Genomic DNA, 13,778 nt, shown 5'->3' with positions numbered 1-13,778 from the left:
CGGCGAACCTTAAAGTTTTTATTTCTTCTCCATGGATTTTAATACCTACTCCGAATTTTTCTTTTGTTTCCTTTACTGCTTGCTCAATATACAGATCGAATAACATCAGGGAGAGGCTACAACCCTGTCTCACTCCCTTCCCAACCACTGCATCCCTTTCATGGCCCTCAACTCTTATAACTGCCATCTGGTTTCTATACAAATTGTAAATAGCCTTTCGCTCCCTGTATTTTACCCCTGCCACCTTCAGAATTTGAAAGAGATTATTCCAGTCAACATTGCCAAAAGCTTTCTCCAAGTCTACAAATGCTAGAAACGTAGGTTTGCCTTTTCTTAATCTAGCTTCTAAGATAAGTTGTAGGGTCAGTATTCCCTCACGTGTTCCCATATTTCTACGGAATCCAAACTGATCTTCCCCGAGGTCAGCTCCTACCAGTTCTTCCAGTCGTCTGTACAGAATTCGCATTAGTATTTTGCATCCGTGACTTATTAAACTGACAGTTCGGTAATTTTCACATCTGTCAACACCTGCTTTCTTTGGGATTGGAATTATTATATTCTTCTAGGAGTCTGAGGGTATTTCGCCTGTCTCATACATTTTGCTCAGCAGATGGTAGAGTTTTGTTAGGACTTGCTCTCCCAAGGCTGTCAGTAGTTCTAATGGAATGTTGTCTACTCCCGGGGCCTTGTTTCAACTTAGGTCTTTCAGTGCTCTATCAAATTCTTCACGCAGTATCATATCTCCCATTTCATCATCATCTACATCCTCTTCCATTTCCATAATATTGTCCTCAAGAACATCGCCCTTGTGTAGTCCCTCTATATACTCCTTCCACCTTTCTGCTTTCCCTTCTTTGCTTAGAACTGGGTTTCCATCTGAGCCCTTGATATTCATACAAGTGGTTCTCTTTTCGCCAAAGGTCTCTTTGATTTTCCTGTAGGCAGTATCCATCATACCCCTAGTGAGGTAAGCCTCTACATCCTTACATTTGTCCTCTAGCCATGCCTGATTAGCCATTTTGCACTTCCTGTCGCTCTCATTTTTGAGACGTTTGTATTCCTTTTTGCCTGCTTCATTTACTGCATTTTTATATTTTCTCCTTTCATCAATTAAATTCAGTATATCTTCTGTCACCCAAGGATTTCTACTAGCCCTCGTTTTTTTACCTATTTGATCCTCTGCTGCCTTCACCACTTCATCCCTCAAAGCTATCCATTCTTCTTCTACTGTATTTCTTTCCCCCATTCTTGTCAATTGTTCCTTTATGCTCTTCCTGAAACTCTCTACAAACTCTGGTTCTTTCAGTTTATCCAGATCCCATCTCCTCAAATTCCCACCTTTTTGCAGTTTCTTCAGTTTTAATCTACAGTTCATAACCAATAGATTGTGGTCAGAGTCCACATCTGGCCCTGGAAATGTCTTACAATTTAAAACCTGGTTCCTCTCTGTCTTACCATTATATAACCTATCTGATATCTTCTAGTGTCTCCAGGGTTCTTCCATGTATACAACCTTCTTTCATGATTCTTGAACCAAGTGTTAGCTATGATTAAGTTATGCTCTGCGCAAAATTCTACCAGGCGGCTTCCTCTTTCATTTCTTAGACCCAATCCATATTCACCTACTATGTTTCCTTCTCTCCCTTTTCCTACTCTCGAATTCCAATCACCCATGACTATTAAATTTTCGTCTCCCTTCACTACCTGAATAATTTCTTTTATCTCATCATACATTTCATCAATTTCTTCATCATCTGCAGAGCTAGTTGGCATATAGACTTGTACTACTGTTGTAGGTGTGTGCTTCGTGTCTATCTTGGCCACAATAATGCTTTCACTATGTCGTTTGCAGTAGCTTATCCAAACTCCTATTTTTTTATTCATTATTAAACCTACTCCTGCATTACCCCTATTTGATTTTGTATTTATAACCCTGTATTCACCTGACCAAAAATCTTGTTCCTCCTGCCACCGAACTTCGTTAATTCCCACTATATCTTACTTTAACCTATCCATTTCCCTTTTTAAATTTTCTAATCTACCTGCCCGATTAAGGGATCTGACATTCCACGCTCCGATCCGTAGAATGCCAGTTTTCTTTCTCCTGATAACGACGTCCTCCTGAGTAGTCCCCGCCCGGAGACCCAAATGGGGGACTATTTTACCTCCAGAATATTTTACCCAAGAGGACGCCAATATCATTTATCCATACAGTAGAGCTGCATGCCCTCGGGAAAAATTACGGCCGTAATTTCCGCTTGCTTTCAGCTGTTCGCAGTACCAGCACAGCAAGGCCGCTTTGGTTAATGTTACAAGCCAGATCAGTCAATCATCCAGACTGTTGTCCCTGCAACTACTGAAAAGGCTGCTGCCCCTCTTCAGGAACCATACGTTTGTCTGGCCTCTCAACAGATACCCTTCCATTTTGGTTGCACATACGGTACAGCTATCTGTGTTGCTGAGGCACACAAGCTTCCCCACCAATGGCAAGGTCTATGGTTCATGGGGGGAGGACTTTGATATAGTTTTCTTGAAATCCAATAAATTCTGAAATGACATTAAAAAAATGTACTACAATCATTCAGCATCAGTGCAACAGTAACTGAACTACCGTATTTACTCGAATCTAAGCCGCACATGAAAAATGAGACTCGAAATCGGGGGGAAAAAAAATTTCCCGAATCTATGCCGCACCTGAAATTTGAGACTCGAAATTCAAGGGGAGAAAAGTTTTAGGCCGCACCTCCAAATCGAAACAAAGTTGGTCCATTGTAATATGAGAGACAATTTAGGTCGAATGAATGACGATACAGCTACAGTTGTTTGGTTCGAGTTGTAAGCTTAGCAGTTAAGCTTTACCAGGTAGCCATTGCTTTGCGTCAGGTGCTCCGTGCGTATTTATATGGGTACCCTTCCTTTTTCACGTGCTTCGTCTGGTTTGAATTGATTGCTTATTTTGCTTTGATCTGAAACGTCCCGTTCTCTTTGTTATGCGTGTTCACGACACTCTAAGCTGAAAATGCATTACTGTACTGTGCCATGCATTGTTTGTCACCATTCTGATAATGAGTGTTTACGGCCTGTCGCCACTCACAGCAAGGCTTGCTTTTGTGCACGCTACCGTGCTTGCAATTAATAAAAAAAGAGAGGAATCATCTCATTAGCGAAACAATGGCAAGAGACTGCTATTTGTTGCTACTTACACTGCTGCTTTCTTTGATAATGATCAACAAGAACCAAATAATAAACTGCGTATGATAGAACATGTTCTGAATGAGAGTTTGGCGAAAATTGTTCTCCATTTAAAAATCTTTGCAGATGCCTCTTTAGTACATTACATTCTGCACAGAAATTAGATTCATCTTAGATTTAAAAATCTAGTCAATTGCCGTGCTTCATTTCTGACTGTATCACTATTAGGCATAAGAATAATATGAATATAAACATGACATGATATGTATATTCTTCCGCGTTTGCTGTTGTCTCAACTAGTTTCGTAGTTTATTAGGCAGACAGGATTTAAATGAGATAGCAGCAAACACGAAAGAATACATGGCAAAATGTTTATAGTCATATTATTCTTTTGGTGAAGAGAATACTGCATGTGATTCACAATTCATAAAAGTTCCTATTAACAACCGCGTCTTCTCACAGGTAGGAAAAAATTCAGAACGTAGAGTGGGCCATATTGACAAACATCCAAACAGTCTTGCCAGTCGGATTTTCATAATACATTGGAATGCTGCTACATTCGAAGATGAACAATATGGAATTCGTATTTATTTTGTTGTATAATGTATGAAAATGCTGTGGTCGAAACTCGGGGCGGAGAAAAAAAGCTCGTCTTTCACCTTTTTTTAAAATTTATTTACTGAAGCAGAGGTTTTGGTGCCAGTATTTATCTTTGTGGCTGCAAAGCATGCCTGTGTAGCGCTGCATATTTGACGGCAGAAGTTAGTTGGGGCGGCACCTACCAACATTTTTCAGAACATCCACTTACTTTGCACTCGATTCTAAGCCGCAGGCAGTTTTTTCGGATTACAAAAACCAGAAAAAAGTGCGGCTTAGATTTGAGTAAATACGGTAACTCAGGAAACACCAACCTTTGTATCTATTATTGATTAGATCTTGATAAATACACGCAAATATACCTACAACATACAATTTGTAAACATGGGTTTTAGTAATCACAGTGCTCAAATTCTTGCAGTGAATATTTCAGTACACTCAATTGCCTGTAGAATACGAACATTGTAAGGAATTTCATTACAAAAAATGTGTAATACTTTTGTTCTCTCCTAAAGGGTGGAAGTTGGAAAGATGTATATGACTGTCATGATGCCAATGAGAAAGATGGTAAGTTTATGGCTACATTCAAACATTAATTTTCGAAATGGCGTTTCCCAAGAAAATAGCTATGTTTAACTCTATTCAAAAAAAGACAATTGGATTACAAAAGGGATATCATGTCAAAATAAAAGGAGGTTGTATGAGTACTCCAAACAATATACTAATCCTGACTTTATTACACATTTCAAAAGATATAGAAGAATACTAACATGAGTTATTTCAAAACCAAAAAAACTAGAAAATGAATAAATATTGCATAATATCAAGAATAAAACTAAAGCTACCTGGCAAATTATAAGGAAAGAAGTGGGCATCAGGCCATTTAATCACAGCAATATAGAGCTGATTATGAACAAAAATAGGTTAATGTGGCTAGTACTTTCAACAGTTATTTCTCTAATATAGCACAGTAGTTAATAAATACACACCTTGGCAGACAGCCAGACTGTCACTCAGATCAAAAATTTAATCCAAAACGAATGACCTAATAAATATTCAGTGGGTGTTATGAGATACCAGATCAAAGTTAGTGCAACATATATTGTGGAACTACTAACAGACATAGTAAATTCATCTTTTGATGATGGTGTGTTTCCAGACAATCTAAAAACTGCAAAAGTAACACCTTTGCATAAGAAGGGTGCAAAAAGTGATATTGCTAATTATAGGCCAGTTTCAGTATTGTCAGGCTTCAGCAAAGTTATGGAAAAAGTGTTCCTTAGAAGATAAACAGTTTTCGTAAATAAAGAGAGGCTGATAAGGAACTCCCATCATTGGTTCATAGCTGTAAAGTCAACTCAGACAGCAAATTTTGCCTTCTTAAATGAAATACTAAAAACACTGTACTCTTTACAGATAACACTAATATTCTAATTAAATCACAGAATGAGAAAAATCTGCAGTAGGCTGCGATATCAGTTATGTATACCTTAATGTACTGGTTCAGGACCAGTAGGATCATTGTAAATTCTGCAAAAACTGAGACAGTTTAACTTTCACACCACACAAAACCTCCATCCTGCAAACCCTGTTTTCAACGTCAAAGGAAAAAAATGTGTTGTAGGTCAGTCACACAGAATTTTTAGACATTCATTTTCAGGCAAATCTGAAGTGGGAGGTGCACCTAAACAATTTAAATAAGAGACTGTATTCACTAGTATATGTTGTTAGGATCCTCACTCAGAATACAAGCTGTTCATCAGTGCTGACAATGTACCATTGTAGTATACAGTTGCTACTTATGTATGGCATAATTTTTTGGGAGAATTCCAAAAATTCTACAAAAACACTTAAAATACAGAAAAAGATTATCAGGGTGATAAAAAAATCCTAAATGCAAGGGTTTCTGTAGATTCCTTCTTAAAAATCTCAAAATATTACTGCTGTCTTGCTTGTATATATACGAAATGATAATTTTCACTAAAGCGTGCATCTTGAAAAAGGAAAATATGATATACACACATATGAAACTAGGCAAGAGATGAACCTACACATGGACACGGTAAATACAAGCTTATGCAAAAGAGGAGTATATCATACTGGAGCAATTTGCCTTCTCACCTGAAATGCATACCTACATTAAATGCATTTAAAATAAAGTTAAAACAGTTCTTGCTTGACCACTGCTTTTATTCTTTGTCTGAATTTATGAAATATCATAATAAGTAAACTCCATTTACAAAATTTTACTAACTGTCAATTCACAATAAAGTTTATGTTGTGCTTATCATGTTGTCTCACTTAATAACTGTTATTATCACATGTGGAAGCAATTTAGTACACTAACCCACATTATTATGCATTTTGATTATGTCAGCAATGTAGTCATAATGACTATTGTATTGTAAATTAACTAGGTTTACCACTGGCCTTTGTCACATGTACAAACAACATACTAAAATGATTCTTGGACAAATAAATAAATAAATAAATAAATAAAAAGTTTCTTCTGTTTTGGAATTAGTTTGCACCTGTTCATCCGTACCTTCAGTACACAGCTGAATGAATTTCTAGACCAGATGACTTCTTTCTTTACGTTTTGTGTTAGCTACATGATATCTTGCTCTGTTGTGGGACATAACATCGTTCTGCTGGCTACATAATTTATTGAGTTTGCTACACATGTTTTATTGTTATATTGCTGCAGCTTTTTTACAATCCCTGAAAAATAGTTTAACTGATTTTTCAAAGTTCCTCTGGTACCCAAAGTTGTTCAATTTATTGTTTTTTTTCTTAGATACTGCTGCTCAAGAGACCAATTGTCCCATTTTCATCTATAGCTGAACAATGTGCAAGAGATATTTGGATTTTTATGTCAATATATTAACAATTTTATATATATCTTTGTACATAATAACTCACATTAATATATCAATTAAGGATTAATACTTAAATAAATGTTGTTAGGCTATATACAGAGAGATAACATACAAATGTTCTTCTGTATGAGACTACATTAGGTTAATATAGAAAAATTTATTTTTGTAGATATTCATTTACTGTGTAAAAGCAGTGATCAACCAAGTATGACTTCAATTTGGATTTGAAGTGACCAATGTTCTGTGTGTGTTTAATGGTATCTGGAAAGGCATTGTATAGTTTTATACTAGGATGGATAAGACTGTTTTGAAATAACTTTGTGTTGGCACTTTCAACATTTACATCCGATTTTTGTCTTGTATCATAGCTGAGTATTTTGTGATATTTTGAGTGATGAGTGGCCTTTTTGCATGTAAGTTTTGTTTTAAATACATGATATTTTGAAGCATATGTATACAAGGAAGATGCAGGAACATTCTTTTTTGAAACAATGGTCTACCCGATCTGGGATGATATTGCCCTTTCATTATTCTTATAAATTTCTTTTAATTTTTTTTTTTTTTTTTTTTTTAATTTTGAATGTTTTGATGACATTTTCAGAAATTTCCCAGAACATAATCCCATACCAGAGCTGGAATTGCATGACTGCCTAATATAGACATAGAAGAGCATTGTGGCTGGTACAGTTCTCTAACGTACACAGCACAAATTAAGAAGTACTTAATTCTTTGTTCATTTGCTCAATGCCTGCTTCCCATTTCATGATGTCTCATTATAGAACAAGTTGAAGAAATTTGGTGCAGGCTGTTTTGGTAATTGTCTGTCTATATAGCTCTAGATTGGGTAATACTAGATTTTTTGCTTGTGGTGTTTGTATATCCATAGCTGCAGTTTTCCATTGTTTATTATGAAGTCATTGTTATCAAAGTGACATGTTAGACTGTCAGTGGCTTCTTTTATGTTTTTTACAAGAATTTCTTCTGAGTTTCCTGTAATTAGAACACTCATATCATCAGCAAATTGAAATATTTTAATGCTGTCATTGCTTATGTTTAGGTCATTTACATAGAGTAAGAACAGAACAGCACCCATTACTGATCCTTGTGGCACTCCATATTTATCAGTCAGTAGCTTGGAATTATATTTCCTAACATTATCCCTTTCCTGATCTATTTCCTCACATTGTTCCCTGTTCTTAAGATAAGAGCTGAGCCAGTTGTTAGCTGTTCCTCTGATGCCAAGATTTCCAAGCTTGTGTAGCAATTTGTGATGATCAGTCTTGGAAATGTATCCTTAAAAATGTGTTTCAACAGTGTAGAATTTAGAGTATTTTACATTTAAATTGTTTTATGTACACACTTCATCCCATGTTTGGTTTGACAGTTTTAGCTTCAGAGAACTTCCTTTTTTGGCTTGCAGTTTTTTGGATTTTATTGTCTAGCAATCATAATCAGAGAGGTCAAGATCTTTTATATGTACACTGCTGGTATCTGTAAGTACATGGTCTAAAACTGATGCTAAATTTTTGAGTTTCCTCTTTCAAGTGTTTATTATTGATGCCATACTAAAAATATTTTAGGAAGTAGTTACTAACTTCATTCTTAACATGTGTGTTCATGTTCTCCACATAGTATTGTGTTAATTATGGGACCTGACACTCTGCTCAGGACATTAGGTGTCTACATTGTCAATAGATGACTGGCACATATATAAAAGGATTAACTTTTTTTATTGTTGAATTTCGAAACGTTTATGTACACTAATTGTGGCAAGATCATGCCTGTCTTTAAACTGTCACATTTTTAATATAAATGCAAGGTTTCCCTCCCTTTATTACAGCTCTTCAGTAGCCGTTCTTCTTCTCATTTGGCAAAAGTGCTTCATGCTGCATTTTTTCCATCTGCACACCAGAGCTCTATAATGCATGCAACTGTGCTGTTCAGTGATTGGAAGTCAATTTGAGATGCTGTACTTTATTTATAATGGGCTGCATATTATGATGAGGAACAATGATGCTTATTTAAGGCAAATGAAGGTACTTCCTGTTCCAAACAAACATATTTCAGAAATGCTATTTTGTCAGAAATTGACATTCTTAATGTGAACTAGCCATCTGAAGATGAACCTCAGTTCGAAACTGGTAATGACACTGTTTAAATAAATAAATAGCATTGTAAAAAGTGGGTGGTTACTGTCATCTTCTGTATAAGAATCAACCTATATTTCAAAAAGTCCCTACACACATATATCAAGTACAATCTGAAGATCATTGGTAGGCCTGCTGTGACTAGATTTTGGGATGAGGAGAACAATGAGTTAAAGCAGTCACATAGAGACTACCTTCTTAAACACAAAGCTCTCTCATATCTTCTGTATAAACAGTCACTGGCTCACACAAGCTGAATTTGCATTGCACATTTGTGAAGGTTATGTGCTAGAAACTTCTTTCCATCAGACTATAATTAGTTGTGGAGGAATAGCTATTTTTATGTAGAAAGTGCCTAATATTATCTATGATATGTTTGCTCAAAAGAAAGGTTTTTTTTTTTTAATTGCAGCTGCATAATTTTTTAGTATTAATACTTTCCTCTATTGTAGCCCACACTCTTGTGTTACTGAGTGTACAGACCACACTTGGTGTGGAGGCAGCCTGTGTCAAGGATGGTAGAGGGTTGGTTTGTGATTGGTGGAATGGAGGATGGTTTATAATGAAAAGAGAGAGTTAAAGGAAACTCATGGAATATTCTGATAAATGGAGAATACATGAGGCCTCATCCAGTATGGGCTTGATGGACATCCACCAGTGTCAGTGTTTGCTGAGTATGAGAGGAGAGAGATTGTTCATATTTGTGCTAGCTCGTGACCAGGTAGGGAGAACAGGGGTGGGTGCAGATGATTTGGGAGCATCTGCTCCACCTGAAAGCTGGATATCAAGAGCATCTGCTCTGTGTGGAAGCTCAATTACAAGAGGGTAACTTCACTGTCCTCTTCTTCCCAGGATGTGACCAGTGGTAACCACGTGACACCTTTCTCAGGCCTCCCGTCGGGCGATTGACAGAGTGGGCACTTTCAGTCGATTCAGCAGACGGCTGAAAGCGTACCCTGTCAGCAGTTCTGACAAAAAGAACTGCTTCTGTCCTGAAGGGATGGGCCAGTCTATCACATAAGTACTGCAAGAACTTGTGCTAGGTTCCAAGCCTTTGGCTTTGCTGAAGCTACATTTATGGAAGAAAATTTTGAAGTGTAAATAAATTATCGATAAATTGGACCTGGTAACCCAAACTGGCTAGGCAGCCTGTACACACAGTTGGTGAAAAAGTTGTGAGTCTCACTATTTATTTGGATTTGAAATATGGCAGCTTCAACCTTGTGTTTATTGAAGACATTAATCTAAAAATTAGGTGTGATTTTCAAACAGTACTATTCAAATGCTGTCAATTTGTACTGTTATAATGGACATACTGCAAGACAACACATGCTTGGACTCTATACCTATTAATTTATATAAAAAAGAATTAGATTCTAGTTGGTAGTCTAATAATATCAGATCATTTTTCAAGATAATGGTTGACTATTGAAAGTCTTTATCATGGTGCACATCTCCCCTTGTTTGTCATGAAGATCATGGTGCTAAAAGCAGATCACAGAATATACCTAACAGACAAGTTATGCAAAGCTGAGTGGAAAAGACTGAGTGACAGTGACTGTATTGACAGGGCCTTTGGTGTATTTATTGATCTTCTCATTAATTTACCGAGTGTTATCCTCAAGCAATTAAATGAGTCAAAACTGATTATGCACTAGATAAGCATAATTAATTATGTTGGTACACCTGTTATAGGAAAGAACTTCTTGTATACCATGGCAAGCGCTAATTATCCTGTTATGAAATAGAGTAGCAAGGAACATATACAGTAGACAAATGCAATTAACAAAGATGAGAGTCCGTTGTATCTTCATTGTAAAGCTCCAAAACACAAGCTGGAAGTTAGTAAACTCTGTATTATGGAAAAGCAGACGCACACAACTGAACCCAGTTCTAAGGCTTCATATTCATTTTCATAATCTCTGTTGGCTCCTCCATAGCATGTCAGTCTGTTGCCTTGAACCTGAAAATCTTACAAAGTTCTGATGGTGTTTGCTCAAAAAATGTACACAACATCATAAATTTGGTTTGATTTTTTCACATATTTTACCCTCAGAGATCCTATTGCTTGGACAGTGACAAGTTTTCAATTTTGTGAAATTACTGGCACATAGCATACGGTTAATGCTCAATGATAACCAAGAGTCCAGTGGCAGAATCACTCAGATAATCTGTCAAGTTATTGATGCATAAGTTAATGACACACTGTCCAATAATCAGCGATAATTCTAATATAGCACTAATTAAATATTTAAGTAGTAAAGTGTACAGCAATCAGTTGCAATGATGTTTATTGCACATCTACACTTCAGTCACTGTGTGGTCATCTTCACTGTTAAAAAGCACAATAAGGTAACATGCTGTGATATTTCCCTTTCATGTGTGTGTATGGTGACTTGACTGTAACACTCTGAGTAAGGAATACTTCGTGACACATCTGGCAGTTTGATGTGGTCTAAATTACCTTTTACTGTTCTTCTTCAAATACGGTAACCTTTTTGTTTTGTTCTAATGGTCCAGCTACTCTATACCACAGCCATGCACAAACTTATTCTTCTCGACTTTGTCTCCAGGCAGGGTGATGCTGTAAGAGAGTGTTTCACTAAATCCAGCTACTGATTGATAATTTGCTGTATTCTTTCAACTGTTTGGGAAGACAGATGCATTTATCAATAACCCATAAATTCAAATACATCATTAAGTATATCTGACCACACTAAACTCAACTTAAGATTTTACAGTCTTCATTTGTCTTCAGCAGTTACATTGTAGTATGTCTATTTTCTGTAGGGTGTTCACAACTCCTTAGAGGGATGTCATCGACAAATATTTGGTGACATCCAGCAAGTGTTACCAAACAACACCTAGCCCTGCTGTGTTATGTCACTGCATAAGTACCATCTGCCCAGATCACAGATTGGGGTGTACACAGTATATTTTTCCCACTACATAAACTATTTGTAAAAGCCAAGGCCATCTTTTGCCAGCATGAGCACCTTCAGTGGAACATATAAATTATTCTCATGAATAACCCATATTACACTACAATGCATGGCTCTGTAAATGGACAGTCATAAAAGACATACCAGTAAATGTAAGTTACAATATTAAAAAACTCTTGCATATGCATATAGTCCCAACTAGACTATTCATGTCAGAGGCTGAGTTTACACTGAAGCCAATGTTTACAAATACAACACAAATGGCTTAAGGGTACATCATACTGACTTACAGCATGATCCTTACATGTATGATGGATTAACTATGTGTATTAAGTTTATTTAACCTTTCAGTTTGCATGTTTTATAATTTTATTTATTATTTTATAGTTTTTAAAAACTTAATAATGTAGGAAAAGATAAATTGTTACATCTATTAAGATAACATGCTAAGTTGCAGACAGGCACAATTAAAAGACACTTAAATATAAGCTTTCACCCACAGCCTTTATTGGAAAAAGAGGAATACCCAACATTCATTCACACAAGCAAGCACACCTCGTGTACACATGACTGCCAACTCTGAGCACTCAGACCATAATCAGTTATCATGAGAGGTGGTAACAGCAATGTGGAGGGGGTGAGGAAGGGGAAGGGACAGTAGTGTAATGGCGAAGGAAGAGGAGCACTGTTTGGCAGAGGGTGTGGGGACTAGAGTGCCAACAGGTGCAGAGTCAGGAAGTCACAGGGCAGGGAGGTGTGAGGAAATAGAGTGAAAAAGGGGAGGAGGAGGAATAGATGTGCAGGTGTGTCAGCAGTGGGTGGCAAACAAAAAGTGCAGGAGTTGGGAAAGGGGAGGATGTTATAGCACAGAGGGGATGGAGACTGTTTGATGGAGGATGTTGGGGACAGTATATGCTACCATAAGTTGAGGTTGCGATAATAACAGAAGTGGAGAATGTATTGTGAGGATAACTTCCATCTGCGCAGTTCAGAAAATGGTGGAGGGGAGGATCCAGATTGCTCGGGTAGTGAAGCAGCCATTGAAGTCGAGGAGATTATGTTCAGCTGCATATTGTGGCACTTTGCTCTTTGCCACTGATTGACAATGGCTGTTCATACAGGTAGACAGTTGGTTGCTATTCAACGATATAAAAAGCTGTGCAATGATTGCAGCAGAGCTGGTATATGACAAGCCTGCTTTCACAGCTTGCCAGACCTCTGATAGGGCAGGATAAGCCTGTTACAGGTCTGAAATAGGAAGTGCTGGTGGACCGATTGAGCAGAGCTTGCATCTGACCCTTCCACAGGAATATGATACTTATACAAGTGGTTGGGATTGGGAGTGGCAGAGGAAAACACACATACACACTGCATTAGGGGCTGGGCCACCTATGAAAGCAGCTGTGTAATTTATCATTATGCCACAATCACTGCATCACTTTTTGTATTGGTGTGACTACCAACCAGCTGTCTACCTGGATGAATGGCCATTGCCAAACTGTGGCCAGGAGGAAAGTGGACCATCCTGTGCCACAACATCCAGCTGAATATAACAGCCTTGATTTCAATGGCTGCTTCACTACCTGAGCCATCTGGTTCCTCCCTTCCACCACCAGCTTTCCTGAACTGTGCAGATGGAAGTTATCATTAAACACATTCTCTGTTTCCATAGTTATCCTAGCCTCAACCTACAGTAACATACTGTTTCAACACCCTTCACCCAACAGTCTCCACCCCTCTGTGCTATAACCTCCTTCCCTTTCCCATCTCCTACACTTTTTGTTTTGCCTCCCTCTGCTAATACACCTGCCCATCTTTTCCCCCTACATTCCTTTTTTGCTCCATTTTTTCCTCACCTCCCTGACCCATAACATCCTGATGCTGCACATGTTGGCATTCTAGTCCGTGTACACTCTGCCAGGCAATGCTCCTCTTTCCCCACCCATACACTGCTGTCCCACCCCAAACAGATTGCCACTGCCATCCCATGTGATAGCTGCATTGTGGCCTGAGTTGCCAGT

General features: G+C 37.6%; 1 protein-coding gene across 1 annotated transcript in view; it reads left to right on the top strand.

The window, feature by feature from the left end:
* Window positions 1–13,778, top strand: part of LOC124776159 — a 230,546-nt gene that overhangs the window by 5,393 nt on the left and 211,375 nt on the right. The window contains exon 2 of the mRNA XM_047250999.1: window positions 4,305–4,356. Coding sequence (XP_047106955.1) covers window positions 4,305–4,356 — 52 coding nt within the window. The remainder of the gene's footprint in view (window positions 1–4,304; window positions 4,357–13,778) is intronic.

The sequence above is a fragment of the Schistocerca piceifrons genome, chromosome 2, assembly GCF_021461385.2.
Source record: "Schistocerca piceifrons isolate TAMUIC-IGC-003096 chromosome 2, iqSchPice1.1, whole genome shotgun sequence".
NCBI lineage: Eukaryota > Metazoa > Arthropoda > Insecta > Orthoptera > Acrididae > Schistocerca > Schistocerca piceifrons.
This window is presented reverse-complemented; position numbering and strand designations above follow the sequence as displayed.